We start from the raw sequence: 25,449 nt of genomic DNA, 5'->3' as shown, positions 1-25,449 counted from the left end.
TGTTTAATTTATAAATTAGGCACAGTAAGAGATTAATAACAATAATAAAATACAATAACAATAAACTGCAATAAAGGTTATGTGAATATGGTCTCTTCCAAAATATCTTACTGTACTGTCTGTACTTACCCTCTTTCCTCTTGTGGGGTCCTCCAGTGAGATGACAAAATGCCCACACGATGAGATGAAGTGAGGTGAATGACGTAGGCTTCGTGACATAGCGTTAGGCTACTACTGACCTTCTTTCTGAGGATAGTGAGAAGAAGAATCATCTGCTTTTGGGCCTTGGTTGAAGGTGGAAAAGCAAAACTGCAGATAAGGGAGGACCTACTGTACTAAACAGTGGAAACGTCCAGCTTGTGTAGTGAGTGAAAATGGTACACAGGTACTTTGAGTAAATATACTATAGGAGAGAAGAGAACCACGTTCGATAGGGTTCTACACAGTGTCACAAAAGTCCTTTTCTCTCTTGGAGAATTCTCATCACAGGAACCCATCCTCGTTAACACTATCTTCAGGAAGGGAAGCAAAGCCCCTATCAGTGTGATCATTTCTGCCTCCAATCAATCACAAAACTATATATGATATATCTTAACCCAATCATGCCGCTTCCCACAAGACTATCTGTTCCTACTTCCTGTTCCTTCTTTAAAATTGAAGTAGAGTTGACCTATGATATTCTGTTGAATTTTAGGTGCACATAGCATATTGAATTGACAGTTACATATATTACAAAATGCTCACCATAGTAAGTCTAGTTATCATCTGTCACCAATGTTATTACAATTTTATTGACTATATTCCTTATGCTGTACTCTCCTATAGTCCTTCTTTTTAAAATCAGTTTAAACAGGGATTCTCATAGGAAATAAGGCACAAATAAAACTGATTTCTTTAAACAAAACACTTGCCATGATGGGAAAGGAAAATGTGACCAAAAAAGTTTGAACAAGGAAAAACTAAAGCTTGCAGAGCAACAGGTCCCTTTCTCATCTGGTTATCTCTCACCCTTTGCACTTTTAAAACGCTGTATTTTTAGGGAAATGCAAAGTGTAGTTCACATTAACATTATATGGTTCTCTTCCCCATCTTCTTCACCAAGACAGCTGGCCGGTATGCAGGCATTACTTGCAAGACATAAATATTACCCAAGGTCCCACCATGGCATATTTATCTAAATAATCTGTGAAGTTTCTAATTGGAACAGGACAAACCACACCCACACTACAAAACCCCACAATTATTAACAGGAACAAGTGAAACAGTTAGGTTAGACGAATGATTTAAAAGCATATTCCATCATATTCTTAATGTATTAAAAAGGTAGGAAAACCATTTACATTAATATTTTAATGTAGGATAATAAAAGGCAAATCACAGACAAGCATTAAAACTTTTCTTTCTTTCTTTTTTTACATTCTAGGGTACACGTACTAAAAAAAAAAACAGAAGAGGAAAATCTGTTCAGGGGCTTTTTTCTGAACGAATGACATCATAGGTTTTCCTGTAACATGCATCTAAGCAACTAAGTTTAATCTGTCACATAGGACACTGAATGGTGACAGTCTCTCACATTTGTTACTTATGATTCCTAAGTGGTCAATATTGAGTATTTTCACTTCTGAGTAAGAGAAAAGGCATTTTGGTCCATTAATTCACCCACTCGCTCCTGGAGGACATTAACCAACTCTGCTATAACGAAGACATGAGTGTCATCAATGTCTTGAATGATGAACTTCTTTCCTAGGGCATTTGATTCATCCAAGTACAGCAGGAACTGCTTCATGGCTGGGTCACTGCAGAGAAAACACGTAAAGATGAGACGCCCTGTTGTCAAATTTCACGGGAACAACTAGAATTGGGCTTGTAGAATTTTTAGGATAATTTATAAGTTCTAAACTGTTAACTCAATCCCTCACTCCCTCTCAAGCACTAATGATCTGTAGACATAGCTTCATTTTAGAACTGCTGGTTCAAGTTTTAGACAAAGAGACCGATGATAAGATTTTAAAAGAGTAGTTTGTCACTGACAAGTGAAAAATAATGTTCAAAGCTTGGTAGTTAACAGGGCCAAAGAGTAACAGCTCCCTTCACGGATTGAAAAAATGAATTTCCTTACTTGCCCATGACCATGACTTTTAAGAAGCCAAAGGATTTTCACTACCTTGCCAGTGAAAAATTTATTTACAAAACCAGTCAGTCACTTTGCAAAAGTCAGAACTGCATTCAGTCTCAGCTTTATCACTTACTTGTGTGACCCTAATATGTATTTAATCTCCCAAAGCCTCAAAATGAGGCTACAGGGCAGTTATGAAAATTACAGAATAATGCCAAGAATAGGCTCTGGCTTGCAGCAGGTGCCCAAGTTATTTTTCTTCCTTAAAATTTTAAACTTTGTAAGTCTGAACTATCATTCAGAATCTTTAAGGGAAATCCTACCAAAATCTCCTAGAGAATACTGAGCTCAAAGAGATCCAAATTTAATTCTATTTATTTGTGGTTTTCACTCTGTAATGAATAGAGTAAGTCACAAAGGAAAAAGGGATATAATTTCTTCGATTTACAGAAACATATCTGTCATAAAAGCTCTGCATCACACAAAAGGGACACCCTTTAGACCTAATGTACAATGTATTTAGCAAAAATTGAACATGAAAATGTCAAGCTGCATCCAGTTTTCAAATCTTAGAGAAAATGTAACTTTACAAACTCTTTTGGTTTATTGAGGAATGACAACATCAATTGCAAAGATGCTTTAGTTCAAAAAGAGTCAGTGTAATTTCCTGAAAACAAAACTCAATTTTAGTTCCTTCAAGTACAAACCAGGTGTGAGCGAAGCTAACAAAAGTAAAGGATTTATTTCAGTCACTAAATGGGTATGGTTCATGGTGTATTACCTATTAATAAAGCCAAGTCTTCCTGAAAAGATGATTTTCTTAATTATTTTTAGTAACTTACCATTACAATGATTTTATGAACATTTTACAATGTAAAATGATGTGAATAAATAGGTCTGCCCTTATCAGATCTGACACAGATTTTAGTTTTTAAAGTGTATTTATTTATTTATTTATTGAGAGAGAGAGAGAGAGAGAGAGAGAGAGAGACAGACAGACAGACAGACAGACACCCAAGCAGGCTCCACACTACCAGTGCAGAGTCTGATGTGGGGCTCGAACTCACGAACCACAAGGTCATGACCTGAGCAGAAGTCGGATGCTTAACCAACTGAGCCACCCAGGCGCTCCAAAACTGACACAGATTTTAAAATTAGTTTCTAGTATGTCTGTCATCTTAGGCTTAGGTTCAGAACACTTAAGTTACACTTGTCCACACAGATTTGGCAAAATTCAATTATAGTCTATGGTTAAAGTATTGGAATGACCATATTAACATGCAGAATCTATTGGTTCAGATGTAAATTTGCTAAAGTTCACACACTCATTCAATAAATATTTACTCAGCACCTGTCATATGCTAGACCCTATTCTGGTCCTGGGGATTCAGCAGTGAAAAAACAATCCAGCACTCTCCTGTTGGGGTGCCTGTCTGGCTAAGTCAGTAGTGTACGTGACTCTTGATCTCAGCGTCATGAGTTCAAGCCCCATGATGGGCATGAAGCCTACTTAAAATAAAAATTAAAAAAAGGAAAAAAAAAAAGAACCCTCCCTGTTACTAGAGCTTACATTTACCAGTAGTGCTACGATACACACACACACACACACACGCGTGCGCGCGCACATGCACAAAATAGGGAAGCAGGATGAGAACTGGCAGTCATGAAACTGCAAGACTCCCAAGTTCAAACAGGGGAGGCAGGGAAGGCCTGACTGAGCAGGTGACATCTGAACAAACACCAGGAGTAGGTAGTGAGTGAGCCACGTGACTCAGGCAGAGAGAAACAGCAAGGCCACAGAGGCTGGAGTGCGGTGACTAAAGGGAACAGAAGTGGGAGATGAGGTCACCAAGTTCGCTGTAGCTGGGCCAGATCACAAAGGGCCTCAGAGGTGATTTTAGCAACTCTGGCTTTTACTGGGAGACATGATTTAACTTGCAAACTGACTTAAATTTTATTATTATTTTTTGGAACGAGAGAGCGAGTCCATGCATGAGCGGGTGGGGAAGGACTGGAGGAGAGGGAGAGAGAGGATCCTAAGCAGGCCCCATATCCAGCACAGAGCCCAACACAGGGCTCCATCTCACGACCATGAGATCATGACCTGAGCTGAAATCAAGAGTCAGACACTTAACTGACTGGGCTACCCAGGTGCCCCCAAACTGACTTAAATTTTACTTTTTAAAATATTTTTAATGTTTATTGAGAGACAGAACTTGAGTGGGGGAGGAGTAGAGACACTGAGAAACACAGAATCCGAAGCACAAAGCTTCAGATCTGAGCTGTCAGCACAGAGCCCGACGTGGGGCTCAAACCCACAAACTGCAACATCATGACCTGAGCAGAAGTCAGAAGGTCAACTGACCGAGCCACCCGGGTGCCCCAAACTGACTTAAATTTGAAAAGGAAGGATCATACAGCCTGTGGGGTTGAGAAAAGACTTGGGGTGGTGGTAGTGGTGGAGGCAAGGGTGCAAACAGGGAGACCGATCAGAAGGTGAATGCGGTAACCCAGGCAAGAAGAGATGATAATGGTTTGGAAGTAAGTGGTAACGGGGAGATGAGAAGCGGTTGCATTGTAGACATACGTTGAACGTAAAGCCAACATAATTTGCCGAGACTAGACTCCGACTTTGAAAGAGAAGAATTAAGGGGACTCCCAACATTTTTGGTCAGAGCAAATGAAAAAAATGGAGTTGCCTTTTAGTGACATGAGGAAGTAGGAAGAACAGGTGTGCTGGGAAGATCAAGAGTGGGTTTGAGGCACGTTGCACTCGAGACAGGTTGGCACCCAAGCGCAAAACTGCGTAGGAAAGTGGGCATACGATTCCGGATTTCAGTAGCAAAGTCTGGACTGAAGAGCAAAAGTCAGTCATCAAGCCCCAGCAAGGAAGTGAACACAGCAACAGAGAAAAGAACATGGACCAAGCCCCAGACTCCCCAACGTCAAGAGGTTAGCAGGAAAAGGACAAATCAGCAAAGCAGACTGGAAAGGAGTGACTGCAGAGGCAGGAAGAAAGCCCTGAGTTCTGGAAGGTAAGTGAACAAAGGACATTTGGGGAGAAGAGGTGATCCACCGTGATAGGTGCTGGTAACAGACAGGTACAGGAAATAAGGATTGAAACTTGACTACCAGACCTTGGCAAGAACAGGTTCAGTGGAGTCACAGGACAGAAATCAGAGAAAGTGAATTTAGACAAGTCTTCCAAGAAATTCTTTTTCACAGAGCGGGAAATAGAGTGGCAGCTGGAAAAGGATATGGGAATCAATAGGTTTTGCTCACCTCCTTCCGGGGGTGGGGGTGGGGGTGGGGGTGGGTGGGTACCACAACATGTTTAGAATGCTGATGGGAATGATTCAGTAGAGAAGGAAAAATTGCTAGAGCAGGAGGAGGAAGGCTGCTGGAAAGCTGTCCTGAAATAGGCAAGAAGGGATGGGGTCCAGTTCCCAAGTACAGAAGCTGGCTTAAGACAGGAGAATGGGGTTGGGGCACCTGGGTGGCTCAGTCGGTTGGGCGTCCGACTTCAGCCAGGTCACGATCTCGCGGTCCGTGAGTTCGAGCCCCGCGTCGGGCTCTGGGCTGATGGCTCAGAGCCTGGAGCCTGCTTCCGATTCTGTGTCTCCCTCTCTCTCTGCCCCTCCCCTGTTCATGCTCTGTCTCTCTCTGTCTCAAAAATAAGTAAACGTTAAAAAAAATTAAAAAAAAAAAAAAGACAGGAGAATGGATACTTCATCATAGCCAGTGGGGGGAAGGGAAGAGTATATGCGCACAGATCAATGGGACAGACTTGCCAACTTCCTCTCCCGATTGCTTTTCCTGTATTTTTGCAGTGAAACAGGAAAGTTTTTGGAGGTAAAGAAGTTGAAGGTATGAAATACCACATTCGTCTATTCTAAGAAGTACATATCCCCCCACATTTTAACATCTCCAAAATCAAGATGACTCTTGCAATCAATGGCATGATACAGTATACCTGGTAGTGATTTTTCTTGGAGGCACAAAAAATACCAGTAAGTTTTAAAACTACTGAAATCTTGGGGCACCTGGGTGGCTCAGTTGGTTGAGTGTCTGACTTTGGCTCAGGTCATGATCTCACGGTTCGTGGGTTCTAGCCCCGCATCGGGCTCTGTGCTGACAGCTCAGAGCCTGGAGCCTGCTTCGGATTCTGTGTCTCTATCTGTCTCTGCCCCTCCCCTGCTCACACTGTCTCTCAGAAATAAAATAAAAACATAAAAAAAAATAAAAAAAAATACAACTACCAAAATCTTGAATTTGAAGTAGAACAGCTATTAAGAGGGGGACAGTAAAAAGACTAAGAAGCAGGGATTTGCTGGCTAGCATTAAGGGTCCACATGAGTTTAGGAGTCGTGAATTTGAAGCCGTGGAGGTAAAGGTTCAGAGCAGGTGCAGAGTGGGACAGAATCACATCTGGTTAGTGTGAGAGAGAGGCAAGGGAGCCGACGGTCTTTAATTGAACGAACAAATGCGGCCTGGAACCGTGGAGCCTCAGCGGGCTGAGGAGGACGTGGGGTGCTGCTGGGAAGGTCAGGGGAAGGCGGGAGATCAACAGACCGCAGGCCTGGCAGAGCTGAAGAAATTAGAGCGAGGGCATTAGAGGGAGAGAATGGGCAAGAAGGGGTGGAGGCCAGGGAGACGCCCGAAGTGGAGACAGTGAAGGGAGGGCAATACTGGCAGGGACAGACGAGGGCCGCCCACGGCAGCAGGAAAGGCTGGGACAGGGTGGAGGACAGGCTTGGGAAGAGCAGGTCAGGAGACTGAGAAGTCAGGGTATTGAGGGGATGATCCACGTGGATACTGAAATTACCAAAATGCACAGAGGAGAGCTACTCAAGAGTGACAGCCTTCACGGAAAAGCCTTGAAGGGAAAGACGTGGGTGTGTGCGGATGATCACAAAGGGGAGGGTTAGTGAGCGGGGTCCTCTGATGGTGAGAGCTGTGGGTTTCTATGAAGACAAGTCACCATGTCTGAAGTGGCAAGGAGGAATAAGGCAGATACCTATCCAGTTTCCTGGCCCCAATGGTACATGAGGTACCACAGAGGAGTCAATGCTTGGGAGGGTTGTGGGAGAAGTGGTGTGCTCAGGAGAAAGCTCGTGCTCCCACGGTGAGACAGAAAAAGGGGGCTGGAAGACACAGGGGGTCCTGCCTGGCTAGGGCTCAGAGGGGTGGAGGTGGGAAAAAGCAGATGACAGAGCTGCAGGTATCGAGTGTCCCAGGGATGAGGGGTGGCCTGGAAATCTGTGGCTTTCTGGGTGACTGAAAACAGGAAAAGTAGGGCCAAAGAGTATGATAATGAGGGTCTCAGGGCAGGTAGAGACATGAGACTGAAGGCCAACAACAGGCAGATGTGGATGCGTCAGAGCGGGGTCTTCTACAAAGATAATGCAATAGTCACGGATTTAAGCAGATACAGATAAATTGCACATTTCCAGGAATTCCCTAATTTTGGCAATTACACAGAGTAAGAAATTTTTGTAAACCAGTTAATATGTTGTACATTGAAAAATCTCACTGAGGTAGACAAATTACCAATGACTGACAAAAAGGCTGTGAAACAAAGTTAAAAGGGGCTTAAAGAGCAACTCTAGGGCGCTGGTGGCCCAGTCCGTTGAGTATCTGTCTGACTTTGGCTCAGGTCAAGATCTTATGGTTCAGGGGTTTGAGCCCCACGTCCGGCTCTGTGCTGACAAGGCAGGGCCTGGAGCCCACTTCGGATTCTGTGTCTCCCTCTCTCTGCCCCTCCCCTGCTCATGCTCATGCTCTGTCTCTCAAAAAAAAAATAAACACAAAAAAAGCAATTCTAGAAAGAAGGGGAGGAGGGGCGACAGGGAGTAACAAGCAGGTTTAACAGGGTTCTTTCAGTTGCAATTACAGAAATGGAATCAAGGAGGTCTACAGAACAGGGAAATCAAAGCTTCAGTGTCTCTAATGCCATTGTTTTTAAAAACTGTGTTGTTAAAAACTGTGTTGTTTCCCTAAACGTTTCCTTGCCCATACAAATAAAAGGGGAGTGGGGAATAAAAGAGGACTCACTTAAGAATAGCCGGGGGTGAGGGACAGAAATAGGGGTGAGGGACAGACAGAAATAATCGGCTTTAGTGTTCTGCAGCTGGGCCATTTCCCGTCTCTCCCTTCTCCCTCTGCCATCAGGGGACAGAAGACTCACTCTCATCTCTCACGTGGAGGCCCTGGTGCCCATTTTACTCTCAGGTCCCACAAGAATCTCAGTATTTTCTTTCTTTTTGAGAGAGGCAGAGGAGGGAGAGACAGACCCCTAAGCAGGCTTGACATCCAGCATGGAGCCTGACACGGGGCTCGAACTCATGACCAAGAGATCAGGAGCCTACGCTGAGTCAGACACTCAACCGACTGAGCCACCCAGTTGCCACAGATCTCGGTACTTTCAATTAAAATCATTCAGAGGCTTCTTTGAAGGATATTCTTCACACAGAACAATTTAAAATAGATTTCGGGTCCAAATGTGATAGATTACCTTGTTACTGTCTGAGCTCAGCACATTCACAGAGGACACCAATTTATTCTAGTAATTGGCTGCTCTAAGAGGTTTTAGAGATACCAAAGGTTAAGTGGTTATAAAGACTAATAGATCCCCAGAAATTTTCTAGATGAAATAAATTTACATTATTTCAACGAAGTGAACCCCAAACAACTGAAACTAAGAAGTGTCAGGGGAGCTCACGTCTGTGCTCTGATTCAGCACGCTGGTGTTTTAAAAATTTTTGCCATTTGCATACCATCCCTGCTATTTTAGTCAGCTCTTGTAACACCTGCATTACATATTATTTTTTCTCTAAATTGCTTTTAAAGCAACTTAAAAAAAATTTTTTTTTAAACATTTATTTATTTTTGAGGGATAGAGACAGAGCACAAGCGGGGGAGGGGCAGAGAGAGGAGACACAGAATCTTCATGAAGCAGGTTCCAGGCTCAAGGCTGTCAGCACAATCCTGATGTGGGGTTTGAACTCATGGACAGTGAGATCATGATGTGGACCGAAGTCAGACGCTTAACTGACTGAGCCACCCAGGCGCCCTTAAATCAACTTTTAAGCCTAACTTGATCTGGTATGAATCATCAGTCATCCTGATGTGTTTTTTTTCCCCTCAACTAAATTAAACTGGTCATATACAAACTATTTTTGTGTTCTCCCCCCTCCCTTTTGTGTTCCACTACAAATCATCTTGAACACCAGTGGCACTCCCCATACCTGGGGAAACGCTCTTAACTCACAAATGAGATACTTAGTCACTGGTCAGTGAGACACTGATATGACTATTTCTGTTATTAATTGCCTCAATTAAACTTTTTGAAAGGAAACAGAAAGCTGTCAATTTCAGACTGAATTCTCAAACATGTACCTAAAAAATATAATTTGTAATGATTCAAAAGGACACTCAAAGTTTAGGGGATCTTTGTTACGAAACACTGAGGGACTGGAATATCTTGCCTGAATACAGGGTTATTTATTCCACTTTCTCATGAAGAGAATCTATGGGAGAGTCTGCTGGTAAGAACAAAGCAAAAAAAAACCCCAAGTGCCCATAGACATACTCGGTTAAAAAACTGGGATCAGGGGGGCCTGGGTAGCACAGTCGGTTAGCGTCCGACTTCGGCCCAGATCATGATTTCGCGGTTTGTGGGTTCAAGCCCCGCATCGGACTCTGTGCTGACAGCTCAGAGCCTGGAACCTACTTCGGATTCTGTGTCTCCCTCTTTCTCTTCCCCTCCTTCGCTCATGCTGTCTCTCTCTCTCCAAAATAAATAAACATTAAAAAAAAAAAAGTTAAAAAAAATAAAAAACTGGGATCAGGGCTAGTGAGCAAGAAAAAAAAACGTATCTCCGCCCTGGAGATGTGACGGGCAGATGTCAATCAATCCCTTCCTACATAACCTGAGTATAAAACGTGATTCTAAAAAGTATTGTGAAGTCTCTCCTAGGATGATGTAGTTAGCTATACGACAGATCACAGAATCACGGGTCACCTGCACAAAATTGTCAGCACTGCCCATACCATCAGAATACTAAGATTGGCTCAGTCAGTGGTAAACAATCCTTCCTGATAATAATTAGCTACAAGGTAGAATTCCTTAAAAATCTTATACTTGCAATGAGTAGGGTCTTAAGAGAAAGAAAGGGCCACCACAGGAGTCATTACATCAACCAGAACGACTGTCCCAAGTCCCCAATAGGACACACAAGAGGTTTATTGTTAAAAAGACGCAAGACACTAAAGAAAACAACTGGGCTCAGCCAAAGCCCAATCCCCACCTCAGTCAAACAAAACATGTATGATCTATAAAATCACTAACCCTCTCCATGTCTTAGGGTCCTAGGTAGTAAGATGGAGACAGTGCCACTTATGTTGCAGGGTTGCTGGATTAGAGACTATACCTAAAACACTTTGCTCACGGTAGATACTCAAATGAAGAGCAATTACAGTGCCAAGAGTTTCTGGGTGTGTGAAAGGATATAGGTAGAAAGGTTCAAATGACCCCCTTCTATCCCCATTAAAGGATTTGCTTGTACAAAAATGTTCTATTATCCCGTGAATACATATATTATTCTAAGACTGCACATGCACAAGTCCTTTTACAGAACTTAACACGACATAATGCTTAGTTCTGTGTTAGAAAGACAGATTACATAAGGCTTACTTGCGTGGGTTCTGAAGCCAGAATACTGTGGTTTAAAATCCAATCTTAGCAGTTGTGTAACCCTGAGCAATTTATTTCTCTGTGCTCAATTTCTGCATCTATAAAATGGGGATAATAATACCTGTATCTCATAGGGTTGTTGCGAGAACAAATAGAATATTACCAAGTGCTTAGTACAGTACCAGTAAATGTTCAGTGTTACATCATGAAGGCATTCAGCCCTTTTTATTTAACACTGTATCACACAATATCATCCCAGATCACTTGAAATGTTTGCAAATATTTTAATAGCTACATTATCTGATTAGGAAAAAAGTCACAATGTTTTAAGTTTTCAATTCCAGTTAATGCAGTATACTATTAGTTTCAGGTGTACAATATAGCAATTCAACACTTCCATTCGATGCCTGGTGCCCATCACAAGAGCATTCCTTAACGCCCATCACCATCAATTCTTTATAATTAAGAGTCTATTTCTTGATTGTGTCTTTTTTCCTTTTGCTCATTTGTTTCCTTAAATTTCACATGGGAGTGAAATCACATGGCATTTGTCTTTCTCGGACTTATGTCACTTAACATTACACTCGCTAGCTCCATCCTCAAGGCGTCATGTTTTATTAGCACATTCAGTCACCTACATTTTCATCTGCAGTTCTGGTCACTTCCTTAGGATAAACTTCTGGAAGGGGAATTACTGTGGTAAAGCATATAAATGCTGAAAAACCTATCACAAATTGCTTTCCGTATTAGGTCTTTTTAAAGACTGTGCTTCTATCACCCATATCGTTAGCTCGGTGAGAGCTGCTTTTTAAAAACTAAGACTGGAAGCCAACATTCACTTCATTTAAAAGCTATTTGATGTAACTTGCCAAAAAAAGAGGTCTGGTGCACAAAGCTTTTTTTGTACTGAAACTTGAATCCAAGTTATCAGAACCTATTCTTATCTCCACTATTATCACTGTGCTAATAGAGAAGCTCTAAAGGAACATTAATACTCTGGGATTTAGGCTGAGATTACATTCCTTGGCTCAATTATGTTAACAAAATTCATTCAGTACACATATATTTACTAAGCATCGCCCATGTATAGTTTAGGCACTCTTCTGGGTAGCCAAGAAACTTCTGAATATGGCCCTTCTAAGAAGCAAAGGGTCACAAGAAATATATAAATGCTGCGAAAGAACAGAACAATGGTAAGACTAGTTTTGTCTTAGTTCTTTTTTAAAGTTTATTTATTTTGAGACTGAGACAATGTGAGTGGGGAGGGGCGCAGAGAGAGAGAGAGAGAGAGAGAGAGAGAGAGAGAGAGAGAGAGAATATCCCAAGCAGACTCTGCACTGTCAGCACAGAGCCCGGCACAGGGCTCAAATTCACAAAACTGTGAGAACATGACCTGAGCCAAAACTGAGAACTGGACGCTTAACTGACTGAGCCACCCAGGGGCCCCTTGCTTTTGTTCTTAATTGCTTCTCCTAACAGTATAGGTTTAGAAGTCGAACCCGTAAATCTAATAAATACTATTTCTTCAGATTCTTTGCTATTGTGCTGTAAGCTAGTTGGGAATTGCACCTTTATAACAAATCATCTTGCTGAAGCACTTGCCGCACCAAGTAACCAAGATAACGGTCGCCCCAGAGGTCTGCTCTGGCACCTGCAACTGGACAAGGCCATTTGTTGGACACAGGCTGCTTGCTTCAGTACTGCTGTGGTTGGCTAGATTTGGGAAATGCTTAGTGTGAGGCTGGCAGTTGACAGTAGTGGACCCCAACAAAGAGGAAGTTTTCACCAACCTCATTGATACATAAAAACACAAATTTATCAACAAAAAATTTCAATTTAGCTTTAGATTTTGGCAGTTGATAAACTCTGTGAGGAAAGAATCTTCTTATATCCTAGTACCTTGATTTTTCAATTCATAGAGTTGGGCCTAATGGCCACCACCATAATGTGACTTATTTGCTTCATTTATTAGACTCCAAATCAGTTGAAAGGAACTGACAGAGGTGAAATTTAAATGGGGCACAAGGTTCAGCCATTCTAAGACAGGTGTCAAATTAAGACTCCCTTCTTGAATGAGGCCCTACATGGCTGAGAAGTATTTTGCCGGCTGCCTGAACAGAATATGTGGAACAGCGCTATCCATGCCATTATAGATGACCATGTATGGTGATGTGGCTGGAATTTGGAAAGAATCACTTGCAACAATGAAAGTAGTTTTAAGAAATTCTTGAGTGGTTTGCCTATGAACTCTAGACCTATGAGATTCTGTACTCCACACACCTATAGGCCCCACACAATCCATGGGTATTATGAAGTAAACAGACTTATGCTAATACTATATTACTAAGAATCTTCTTTTTGGCATCAAATACAGACATGAGGGAAACTGAAGGACTTTTCCAGTTACTGTCCCAACATGGACACCTGATTGTGGAGTTCCCATCAGCCCTGACCATGCCCTTTATAAACCTATTATTTCTTAAGCCTGGAGTCTTTTTGGAAGATTTCTATCTTTGGGAAGACAGTAACCCTCCTGAAAAATTGTGCAGGCTACACTGTGGAATTCACCTTAAAGGAAAAAATTCAAGTTTTGCAAGGACAGTGTCCATCGGCAAAATAAAACTTTAGTAGTTTTGGTGCAAAACAATTCTCTATAGGAAAACTCATTATCAGACTTAGGCCAGTTAAGTGCTTCTCCTCCCAAACTTTAAATGCTTTTTAACAAGTATCTTTGCATGCACAATTCTGATTTAGGAGACTTGGAGCGAGGTCTGAGACTTTGCATTTCTAACAAGTTCCAGATGATGCTGTTGCTGTTAGTCTGGGGATTACACAGAAGAGCAGAGTGATAGAGGGGCCATTAGAGCCTACGTAGAATTCTGAGGCTTGGTTCCATGACAGCAAACTGGGCAGAGAGCTCAGCCAATAGGAAAGAAAACTAACACCTCAGGTCCTCTTACAAATTTATACTAGGTCCTCAAGGCTACAGTGAAAGCCTACCACTGAGATTTTAATGAGCCTCCCAGGATTCTGCTCTTTAAAATGCAGTCCAGCCATATTTTTTCAAATTAAAATATAGATCTAACACAATCTTAACCATCAGGACAAAAGGATTATTTTGGAAACAGACTAAATTATTCTGAGGTATTCTTTCTTAATTTTTTAATACTTATTTTTGAGGGAGGGAGAGAGCTTGCTGAGTGGGGGAGGGGCAGAGAGAAAGGGAGAATGAGGATCTGAAGTGGGTTCCGTGATCACAGAAGGGAGCCCCACGTGGGGCTCTAACTCACGAACCACCAGGAGATCATGACCCAAGCCAAAGTCAGACCCTTAACTTGACTGGGGCACCCAGGCGCCTCCTGAGATTATTTTTGAATAGGCAGCAATGACAAAGAAAAGAAGGGATGTGGGACAGGATTAAGGAAAAGTAGCAGGGAGAGTGAAACAATGTGATAAAAGAGGTATCATTAGAGAAGGGAATGAATGGTGTGAAACACATGTTCAGCTAAAAAAAAAAAAAAAAAGGCAAATTCAAATCTTTGCCTAACATGCCCTTCCTCCCAATAAATTCTAGATAAATGAAACTTTACACATCAACAAAAACTAAAATACAAAAATCCGACAAGAGAGAAGTTAAGATTTATCAAATCCAGGGGTGAAGATCAAACTTAAAATTGGAAGAAACAAAAGGGGAAAAGAGGACAGCTGACACTGTATGTATGTGTATGCCGTATGACTCTGCAGACGATGCTTTTAGGCAAATAGGCCTGAGAGATGGAATGTGGAAAGGGCTCACAGAGACCATCTGAATACAAACAGGTCCATCAGGAGATCCACCTCAAAATATCCAGAGGGCCTAACCGACCAATGGGCTACTTACAACCAGGCATAGTTACCAAAATGGGGAGAGAGAATTCCTTCCGTTCCCATCCCCACACCTCATCTTCCTCCTTTAAAAACAGCCTTCACTCTCTCTGCTTGCTGCTCCTGTGCAGTGTATTCCATAAACTTCTATCTCCTTTGTTCTGTCTTGGGTGAATTTCCATCCCCTGCGCCATTGGCTTCCACTTGGTCGTCGCCCCACATGTGGGGGCTCCCATCTGACTGGACAGACACCACATTTAGACACCGTATCCTCTGTGTTAAAAAACAGTAGTATTGAAAGACCAACCAGGAGAATGTTTCTATAATTACGAAGAAAATTTTTAAAAATTTATTTTGAGAGAGAGAGTGATGAGAGCGCACAGTGGGGGAGGGGCAGAGGGAGAAAGAGTGAGAGAATCCTAAGCAGGCTCAAACAGCACGGAGCTTGACGTGGGGCTCAAACCCATGAACGTGAGACCATGACCTGAGCCGAAGTCAGATGCTTAACCAACTGAGCCAGCCAGGTGCGCCAATTATGACAAAGTTTTAAGAAACATACAATACAAAAAAACTAGCTTAAAAGTATTTTCCAAAAGAAAACAGCACTTTGTGTTTAGAACTTATGGGACCTAGTTCCTGTCCCCTTGCTTTCCCCAGTGAACACCTCTCCTCTGTGAGTAGTTTGTTCTCATCAACATAAATTCTATTCTCTCCATTAAAACCAAAATAACAAGAACCAGATTCCCTTACCATATCCCTCTTCAGCTTTCAATCCAGTTCTCCATTCCTTTGCTTATTATTACAACAAAACTTCTCTGAAGATTCTCCACTTCCTCATCTTCCTTTCCCTTTTCAAAGTACTCCAATCTGGCATCTATCTCACATTTCCACTAAAACAGCTCTCGTCTTAAAACAAAACAAACAAAAAAACGTTGCCTGGGTGGCTCAGTCAATTAAGGGTCTGACTCTTGATTTAGGTTCATGTTATGATCTCACAGTCCTGAGACAGAACCCCAAGTAGGGATCCCCGCTCAGTGTAGAGCCTGCTTAACAGTCTTTATCACTCTCTCCCTCAGCCTCTCCCCCACTGGTGTGCACATGCTGTCAAGTAAATAGATTAAATTAAAAAAAGAAGATACGAGAAAAATCACTGACTTCCAGTGTCTTCACCTTATTCTCTCTTAGGCCCACTCACCTTCATTAAACATCCCCTCTTAGCTTCCCTCCCACGTCACTGGCTCTTTTCTTCTACCGTTGTTTTGTCTCCTTTATTCTAAACATTAAATCAACCGGCACTGCTCACCACTGAGCACTTGAAATGTGGCCAGCCTGTGATTTGGGCTGCAGAAAGTAAACTACACACGGCCGTATGAAAAAAGACCTAGCACGATTTTGAAATCTTAATCAACTTTGACGATTTAGGACACGTTGAAATAGTTTGGACACACTGGGTTAAATAAAATGTATTAATTTCACCTGTTTCAACTTACTCTTACCGTGGCTAATAGAAAATTTAAGACAATGTGTGTGGCTCACGTTGTATTTCTATAGGACAAAGCTGCTTTGATGCCGCAAGTATCCTACGTTTGGCTTTGCTCCTCCCCCAGCCTTAACATCACAAACAAGTGGAGACAGAGCAAGAACTGGTCCGGTAGTAGAGGTCTTCAGGCTGTGGTACTTGGCCCTAGATAGCCTGCTTTGAAATTCAATGCCGCTCATTAAGGTTTCTAGTTTCTTCTTTGGAATGCGTGCCTCGTTTAAGAAACCTTCAATTGACTCTTGACTTTCTTACTCTTTCAAGACCATAGTTCGTGATGGTGAAGACTCAGGCAGACCCTAAATTCTAGTCAATCCCTGAGGGTGGGATGACAATGCAAGTACTGTTCCTCCAAAGAGTGTTGATCTAAAAAATACACCTTCCCTGGAGGCACCTGGCTGGCTCAGTTAAGCGGCTGACTTTGGCTCAGGTCATGATCGCACAGTTCTTGGGTTGGAGCCCCACATAGGGCTCTGTGCTGACAGCTCAGAGCCTGGAGCCTGCTTAGGATTCTGTGTCTCCCTCTTTCTGCCCCTTCCCCACTCGCGCTCTGTGTCTGTCTCTCTCAAAAATAAACATTAAAAAAAATACACTTCCCCTGACCAAAACGTGTTGGAAATAATGCCACTTACGCCACTGGCTAGAGACACTGAAATCTGGCACAGGAAAGAAATATACCAACAAAATCTGTTCCACTTGTTATATAAGAAAAATGAAGTTAAGAAAGTTGAAAGACTTGATTCGTTTAGATCTTAAAACAAAAACATGGATTTTAGAGGAGGTATACATACATAAAGATTCAACATGGAGATTTAAATTTCATTAAGCATCAAAACTACTAACCATTCTATCAGCACTCCTTTCAAGACGTTGACCATCTTTTCCAAGTCAGAAGGTGATGACCTTTAAAATGCTAATAAAAGAGATAAGGTGACAATAAATTCGAAAGCACCGACTTCAATATACTTTGGAGATTTGCCTCTGAAATGAGACAAAATGTTAAATGTCAGATTAAAGAGTTAAGTCTATTAAAAACACAGGGCTAACGTTAACAAGACATACAGTTATTCTGATTTTTAACAAAATTAAAATGAGCCTATTGGAACATTAATGCTTCTTGCAAATGCTACCCGAGTCGACCCAAAAGAAAGCAAGCCACCTAAGTACGCCCGCGTACCCAAACCAGGTTTAGAACATGAGTCACAAGATTTCTATTCCCACCTGGGCTACTGATAAAAGATACGATCCTGGGAAGCTGGAATCACAGAATGGTAGCTCTGAAAGGGATGGTGAGGCCGACCATCTCTTTTCACAGAAGAGCTAGAGCAAAGGGACAGAGCTAAAGCTCCCCGGTTAAAAAAAAAAAAAAAAAAAAAAAAAAAAAAAAGAAGAAGAAGAAGAAAAAGAAAGAAAAAGGGGGGAGAAGAAGAAAAAGAAAGAAAAAGGGAGAAGCCAGGTCACCAGATCATGTGTTCCTTTACCAACTAACTCAGTTCCCCAAGGATCTGCCCTAGGAGGAAAAAAAATCCCACGCGGCAGATGCGAACTTAATCCTTAAACTTCTCACACGGGGTACGAGCCATTACCTCCCCTATTGAATTCCACGGCTCAATTACAGCGGGACAGCCTCCAGGCCTCTTCAGGAAGCGCCCCGAGGGGGTGCGAAACACCGCCCGGTATCCCAGCACTTGCAGGACCGGCTTCTGAGTCTCTTCTCCCCCTCTCTTCCTTGGAAACCCACGATTTTCTACGCACCCCACTTTGCCGTCTCGCTGGAAAAACAGACACCACGCACCTCTACCCACAGATCCAGCAGTAACTCCGCCTTGCAGCGTCTGTGCCGGCTACGTCATCGGTCAGCGACGCTCTTGTGGGCGGGGCGCGAGCTGGGCCGAGGGGGCGGGGCGCGACGGGGGCGGGGGCGGGGGCGGGGGCGGTATCACGTGCCGCCGGGAGGCTGCTGGAGGGCTCCAGCTGCGAACCGCCGAGAAGGGTTCGCTGCCTGCCGACAGGGTCGGCGGTGAGCGGCTGAGGGCGGGCCGAGTCCGCGTGCCGGCAGGTAGGAAGGGGAGCCCGGGCTCGTGGGGGCGGGCGAGGGTGTCCGTGAAGCCGGCACGGCGGGGAGTGGGGAGGGCGGCGCCGGGGCACGGCTCCCGACCGACCTGCTGACCCGCCGCCCCGCCGCCGGGCTTGAGGGCCTCTCTCTGAGCCTGGGCCGCCCGACCCTTCGTTCCCACTCGCTGCCCAGCTCCGGCACCTCTCTGAGGCCCAAAAAGCACCTGCCGGTACCATCAGCCCCGCCTCGGTAGTCACGGAAAGATGATGGGAAGGAGTAGGAAACAGTCCCCTCATTCAAATCGGCACCTGCCAAACCACAGCTTCTAGCTCTGACCGGAGAGGTTGAATACATTGAATGCTTTTAGATTTTTAAACCCGGTAACGGTCATTTTAAAGTGGAAGACCCCAGAGGGTTCTAAAATTAATTCTTTCCCCAAATTTTGATGTATAGTCTAATAGAGCTCTCACTTTATTTTTTACCAGTGGAGGGATGAGCTTCTTGCTTAGGTTCCTTAGGTTAAATTGTACTTCCCCAAATAAGTTAATGCTGCATAGTATTACTTCGTGTGTTTGTGTGATTTATGAACCAGCTCTTATATTCCATTTTCCTCTTTTTAGCCCTCAAATTTTTGCCTCTTTTTGGTTTCGGTATTGCTGCTTCCGCGTGCGTGCTCTCTAGGTATGGTTCTACCAAAGTGTCTTTTTTTATTAATTTCTTTTAATGTTTATTTGTTTTTGAGAGAGAGAGAAAACGAACACAGATGGGGGAGGGGCAGAGAGAGATGGGGACAGAGGATCTGAAGCGGGCCTTGCACTGACAGCAGAGAGCCCAATGCGGGGCTCAAACCCACAGATCGTGAGATCATGACCTGAGCAGAAGTCGAATGCTCAACCGACTGACCCACCCAGGTGCCCCCCCCATTTTTTTAATTTTTAAGATTTTTTTTAATCCAAGTATAGTTAACATACAATGCCATTATAGTTTTAGGTGTGAACAGTATAAAAATTCAACACTTTGGTCACCACTGTAAGTGCACACTTAATGTCCTTCACCTATTTCGCCCATCCCCCTATCCACCTCCCCTCTGGCTACCACCAGTTCTCTATATTTAAAAGTCTGTTTGTCTTTTTTCTTTGTTTTGTTTCTTAAATTCCATGTAGGAATGAAATCTTACGGTATTTGTCTTTGACAGATTTATTTCACTTAACATTATACTCTCTAGATCCATCTCTGTTGTTGCAAATGGCAAGATTCCATTCTTTGTTACGCCTAATAGTCCATGAATAGATCTCGTTTGCTTTATCCATTCACCTGTGGATGGACACCTGTGTTGCTTCTGTGTCTGGGCTATCGTAAATAAGCCTGTAATAAACATAGGGGTGCCCATATCTTTTCGCATTAATGTTTTTATTTGGGTGAATACCCAGTAGTGGAATTACTAGATGATAACGGTAATCCTGTATTTTTTTTGAGGAACTTCTATACTGTTTTCCACAGTGGCTGCACTAGCTTGCTTTCCCACCAACAGTGTATGAGGGTTCCTTTTTTTTTTTTTTAAAGTTTATTTATTTATTTTGAGAGAGAGCCTATGTGCGCATGAGCAGGGGGAGGGGCAGAGAGAGAGAGAGAGAGAGAGAGAGAGAGAGAGAGAATCCCAAGCAGGCTCTGCACTGTCAGTAGGGAGCCCAATGTAGGGTTCAACATGGGATTTGAACTCACAAACTGTGAGATCTTGACCTGAGCGGAAACCGAGAGTCAAATGCTTAACTCACTGAGCCACCCAGTCTCCCTGAGTGTTCCTTTTATTCCACATCCTTGTCAACACTTATTATTTGCAAGTATGTTTTCTCTCTTTCCTTTTTTTTTTTCCTTGCATGCATTCTACTTGACCGTTTGGCCCGAAGCCTACACATTAGTCACCTGTGTGTAATTCGAAGCACCTCCTCAAAGTGAACTAGTTCTCATCCTTCGCAGTTACTTCAAAACCTGCTTTTCTTCAGGTGTTTCCCTGAATTGTCCAGATTTAAAATCTCCATCCATTTATTCAGCAAACATTTTTGTGCATTTGATATGTGCCAGACACTGTTCTAGACACTGGGAATACAATGATGAACAAACAACTAATTACAGTGGGAGGAGAAAGACTAAAATCAGCTAACAAGAAGGTAGATGGTGATGTAATAGTGACTGGAAAGACTGCTTTGGTTAGAGGGTGTCAGAATGGCCTCCGAACCCCCAAATCATATAACTTAGGTAGGTTCTGGTGAGGAATCTGCAAAATGATTGTAATATTTACCTGGCAGAGTAAACTAACAAAGAGCTAAGAAAAGTTTGAGACAGAGGAGTAATGTTATAAAAATATAAAACTGCAGCATTTAAAACAGAGTGACAATAGTATGAGACAAAGCAATGGAATCGAATAAACATCCCAGGAACAAAAGAAAAATATGTGTGTATATGTGTATGTACATATGTAGGCATACATATGCATGAATTTATGAGGTAAGAGAAAAGATCACAAATCAATGGAAAAAGGAAGTTTTATCCAATAGTGAAAAAAATGGGCTTCAGGAAGATTTCTGAATTAAAAAATGACTTATAAACCAGCAATAACTAACTAGGAATTTTAATTTAAAAAGTTACTATTCATAAGAGTATTCAAAACTAAAGGTATCTAGAAATAGATCTGTATAGAGCTGTATAGTCCTCTAGGGAGAAAATTACAATGCTCTATTGAAACACAGAAGACCCAAGTAAATGAAGAGATATACCATATTCATGGGTGGGAGGACTCAATATCATAAAGGTGTCAGTTTCCCCCAATTCTACAAATTCAGTATAGTTACAATGAAAATTGCATGTGATTTTTCACAGAACTTGACATGCTGAACCTAAAATACATATGGAAAGCCAATGGACTAAGAATAGCTAAGTCAATTTTGAAAAAAATGAAGTCCCTTCCTCCCAGATATCAGAACTTAATATGAAGCTATAATAATTAAGACTATTTATTCTTAATTACTAGTATTGATTCAGGCATAGAAAAGTAGTCTGATGGAATAGAATAAAGCCTAGAAATGCACCCACATATATATGGGAGCTTAGCATACTACGAAATGGTCTTATAAAACCAGGGAAAGCATATGCTATTCACTAAATAATGCTGAAATAAATGGTATCCATGTAGAATAAAGACTAAATTAGGTTCTTATTATTGTCTGTTCACAATAGTGATTTCCAGATGGATTAAAGACTGCCGTATGAAAGACATCTATATAATATTTAGAAAAAAATATATAGGAGTCTGTATTGTTTCCAGGAAAGTTTTTATTTTTCACATAAGATTTACCATTTTAGCTCCTTTTAGGTATATAGTTCAGTGGCATTCATGTTATTGTGTAGCTATCACTACTGTCTATCTCTGGAATTTTTTCATCTCACTGGGAAGGATTTCTTAAGTTACAAAAAGCACCATTGAGGTTGCTATTGCATTATTCCAAATGAAAGATAATGTTGACTTGAACTAGAGGGGTAACAGTGAAGATGAAGAAAGGAGGATGGATTTGGGATGTGTTTTGATGGCAGAGAGCAGGAATTGTGCATGGTTTGGATAGGGGGTGAGGGGAAAACAAGGAATCAGGGGCAACATCTAGGTATTTTGCTTGAACTACAAGGTAGATCATTTATCATTTATCACCAAAACCATTTGCTGTTTGGTGACAGTGAAGAGGATGAGTGGAGGAAGACTATAGGAAGAAAAAATAGAGAATTCTGTTTTGGATTGTTAAGTTTGAAAGACCTGTTTGACATGCAAGTGGAAATGTTCCAGTAGTGGTTGGATAGATGAGTCGGAAAGACTGTGGCTGAAGGTGCAACTTTGGAATGACTGGCATATAGATATATTTAAAACTGATCTATTAGAATTGGATTTGGCTGCATTACACAGAAAATAGATGATAATAATGGCTTAACTCTGCATATGATTCCATAGGTGGGCAGGCCTTGGCTGGTGTGGCAGCTCCATGGTCATCAGGGACTTGGGCTCTTCTGTCTTGCTGTTCTGCCATCTTCAGCGTGCTACCTCATGGTTTAGATGGCTGCTTTAATTTCATATGCCACCTGCTCATAGCAAGAAGGAAAAGGAAAGATGAAAAGCATATATTCTTTTTTAGAGAGCGAGTCGGGGAGAGGGGCAGAGGGAGAGAGAGAATCCCAAGCAGGTTCACACTGAGCCTGATCAACATGGGCTCACCTGCTCCATCCCATGAGCCTGGGATCATAACTTGAGCTGAAATCAAGAGTCAGATACTCCACCAAATGAGCGACCCACGTGCCCCAAGGCACATGCTCTTTGAAGGACACTTTTCAGAAGTTGCACATGACATATCCACTTACAGCCCATTAGCCTGTTTTTAATTAGTGGTCACCTTAACTAGAGGGAAAGACAGGTAGTCTTTATTCAGTTACCTGTATGCCCAGTTACAATTCTGGTGTTTTATTAATAAGAATGAAGAGGAAATTGGATATTTAGTTTCAGTTTGGTTTCTTCTTCAACCAGGGCAGTGAAAATGGTGAAAGCCCTGGTGACCCCCCTGTTGTTAAATTTAATGGAGCTTTTGAATATTTGTTTCATTTGGTACTCATAATCCCTCCCTTTTTACTTTCTGTGTCTTTCAGAATTTCTCCTGTTATTAAAATTAGCATTTCATATTTAATGCAATCACAATCATAATCCCAAAGATTTTTTAAAAATCAAAAATTGACAAGCTGACTTTAAAACTGTGTGAAAGTGCCAAAGACCTAGAATAGTCAGTCTTGAAAAGGAAGAACAGAAACAGAGAACTTGTACTACCTAGCTTCGAGATTTGTAATATAATCGACAAGGTATGGTATTTATATAAGGATGGACAAATAGATCAATGAAACACAGTAGAGTCCAGAGATATGCCCACACTTAGTCAATTGATTTTTCAACCAAGGCACAAGTTAATTCAGTGAGGAAAGTAAAAGGTTTTCAACAAATAATGCTGGAACTGTTGGATATCCATATGGTGGTGCGGGTGGGTGGGTAGCGAAACTATTGCATCCAATATACAAGAACTAATTTGAGATGGATCAAAAACCTATAAGTAAAAGGTAAAACAAACTCAGGATTTCTGTGGCTTTGAGGTAGGCAGCAATATCTAAGATAGGACACAGAATGCAATAAAAAAAGATTTGATAAAAGAGACTTGAAAATTAAAACTTCTGTTCATCAAAGGGTATCTTTAAGAGAATGAATAGATAAGTCACATACTAGGAGAAGATGTTTGCAGTATATATGTACATATAGCTGATAAAGGATTTGGTTCCAGAATGAGTAGAGAGCTAATAACTCATTTAAAAAACACAAACAGTCCAAGTGAAAAATAAGTAAAAGCCTTGGCAGACACTTCACGTACAAAAAAATGAATGTAAATGGCTAACACAAATACGAAAAAGTGCTCGGCATTGTTAGTTTTCAGGGAATTGCAAGTTAAAAACACAAGGAGATACTGAGGCGCCTGGGTGGCTCAGTCGGTTAAGTGCCAACTTCGGCTCCGGTTATGATCTCGTGGTTCGTGAGTTCGAGTCCCGTGTCGGGCTCTGTGTTGACAGCTCAGAGCCTGCGGCCTGCTTTGGATTCTTTGCCTCCCTCTCTCTCCTCCCCTCCCCTGCTTGCCCTCTGTCTCAATCTCTCTCTCTCTCTTTCTCCCTCTCTTTTTCAAAATAAACTAAAAAAAACCACAAGGAGATACTACCATGTGCCCACTAAAATTGCTAAAATCAGAAAGGCTGACAGCATCAAATAGTGGTGAGGATGTGGAACCACTTGAACTCTCATGCTCCTTCATTATTGGTTACTGTGTAAAATGGTACAATCATGTTGGAAAAATATCTGGCAGTGTCTTATAAAGTTAAACATATATCTGCCTGATGACCCAGCAATTCCAGTCCTAGGTATTCACCCAAATGTATGAAAATGAAAATGTATGTCTAGAAAAAGTCTTGTATCAGAATGCTCATAGTAGCTTACGGTAGGCAGAACACTGGTCCCTCAAAGGTGTCCATGCCCCAATCTCTGGAACTTGTGAATATGTTATGTATGTGGCAAAAATATTTAGCAGATGGAATTAAAGTTATAGGACTTAAACTAAATTTAGATTCTCTGAGAGAGCCTAATATAATCACATGGATCCTTAAAAGTGGAATAGGAAAGCAGAAGAGTCAGAGATAAGGCAATGTGGAAAGCATAAGCTGTTGCTGGTTCTGAGATGTAGAAGGCTACCTGCCCAAACCAGAGGGTGGCCCGTGAGAGCTAAGGGTGGCACCTAGACAACAACTAGCAAGGAAACAAGGAGCTCAGTCTGACAGCTGCATAGAACTAAATTCCCCCAACAACCTGAATGAGCCTGGAAGTGGATTCTCCCCCAGAGCTTTCAATAAGGACTGCAGCCCTGTTAACACCTTGGTTTCAACCTTGTGAGACTGAAAACAGAAAGGCAATCTAAAATAGTGCCTAAGAGTCTGCATATTAATAATCTGCTGATAATCTTAAAATGACATTTTGAGAAGCACTTTTTTATACACTGTTTTTCAATAAATTCACCCCAACATATGATTTTAATTCATAGTATGTACTAATGACTCATTAGTTTGTATGGCTTAGACGTGTTTGCTAAACCCACATAATTTAATAGACCTTTTACATGAATATTTTATAAGAACCTTATATTGAAATTGGGAATTCATCCTTCTTCTCAAATCAATTACTCTTCCTGTATTTCCCTATTTTGGTAAATGTTTTCCCTACATACTCAGTATTCCAAACCAGAAACAACCATAACCGTCTCCTCCCTGTTATCCATGACTCTCCACCTCTTATTCAAGTGGTTATCGAATTCTCTTAATAGTTCCTAAATCTGTTTCTTCATCATTCTCAGAGCAATTGCTTTAATTCAAGTACATGTTTCTATTTGAATTATCATTGTAAGTCTCCCTGTTGGTTTTCCCCATTGCTTCTTTGGCTTTTCTCCAACTCATTTCCAACTTTGTCAAGTTAAAAAAAAAATTACTTTTATCATGTTACTCCATTTTCTTAAGGTTAATCTCCCAACAGCTTCCCAAAACTCAGGGTAAACTTTAGACTCCTTAACTTA

General features: G+C 41.8%; 2 protein-coding genes across 8 annotated transcripts in view; one reads left to right on the top strand and one right to left on the bottom strand.

The window, feature by feature from the left end:
* Positions 1-1,282: 1,282 nt before the first annotated feature.
* On the bottom strand, positions 1,283-18,083 carry GTF2H5 (general transcription factor IIH subunit 5). Of its 3 annotated transcripts, none has more exons than XM_025925680.2 (3): positions 18,008-18,083; positions 17,056-17,125; positions 1,283-1,796 (listed from the first exon to the last, which is right to left on the bottom strand). In XM_025925680.2, the coding sequence occupies exons 2-3, from the start codon at positions 17,088-17,090 to the stop codon at positions 1,616-1,618; spliced, it is 216 nt and encodes a 71-aa protein (XP_025781465.1). In that variant the 5' UTR covers positions 17,091-17,125; positions 18,008-18,083; the 3' UTR covers positions 1,283-1,615. The 3 variants fall into 3 exon arrangements, with proteins under 3 accessions (XP_025781465.1, XP_025781466.1, XP_025781464.1); XM_025925681.2 differs by having other exon boundaries at positions 17,968-18,060; XM_025925679.2 differs by lacking the exon at positions 18,008-18,083 and adding an exon at positions 17,799-17,961.
* A 54-nt stretch (positions 18,084-18,137) lies between these two features.
* The window catches only part of SERAC1 (serine active site containing 1), a 66,571-nt gene continuing 59,259 nt past the window's right edge, over positions 18,138-25,449 (top strand). For 4 of the 5 annotated variants that reach the window (XR_015251684.1, XM_086708241.1, XM_025925691.2 and 1 more), the window contains exon 1: positions 18,138-18,271. The gene's annotated coding sequence lies outside the window, so the exon portion shown is untranslated. Of the gene's footprint in view, positions 18,272-18,888; positions 18,950-25,449 lie in introns of all 5 variants that reach the window. The other variant, XM_086708240.1, reaches the window with a different exon arrangement.

The sequence above is a fragment of the Puma concolor genome, chromosome B2 (assembly GCF_028749965.1).
Source record: "Puma concolor isolate L17-30 chromosome B2, mPumCon1.1.hap2, whole genome shotgun sequence".
NCBI lineage: Eukaryota > Metazoa > Chordata > Mammalia > Carnivora > Felidae > Puma > Puma concolor.
This window is presented reverse-complemented; position numbering and strand designations above follow the sequence as displayed.

Bases quoted from the DNA above. Each gene is read 5' to 3' on its own strand.
- GTF2H5 (XM_025925680.2), bottom strand. From the start codon at position 17,090: ATGGTCAACGTCTTGAAAGGAGTGCTGATAGAATG. The intron at 1,797-17,055 runs GTTAGTAGTTTT...TTTTCTCTGCAG, and splicing joins AAAGGAGTGCTGATAGAATG to TGACCCAGCCATGAAGCAGT.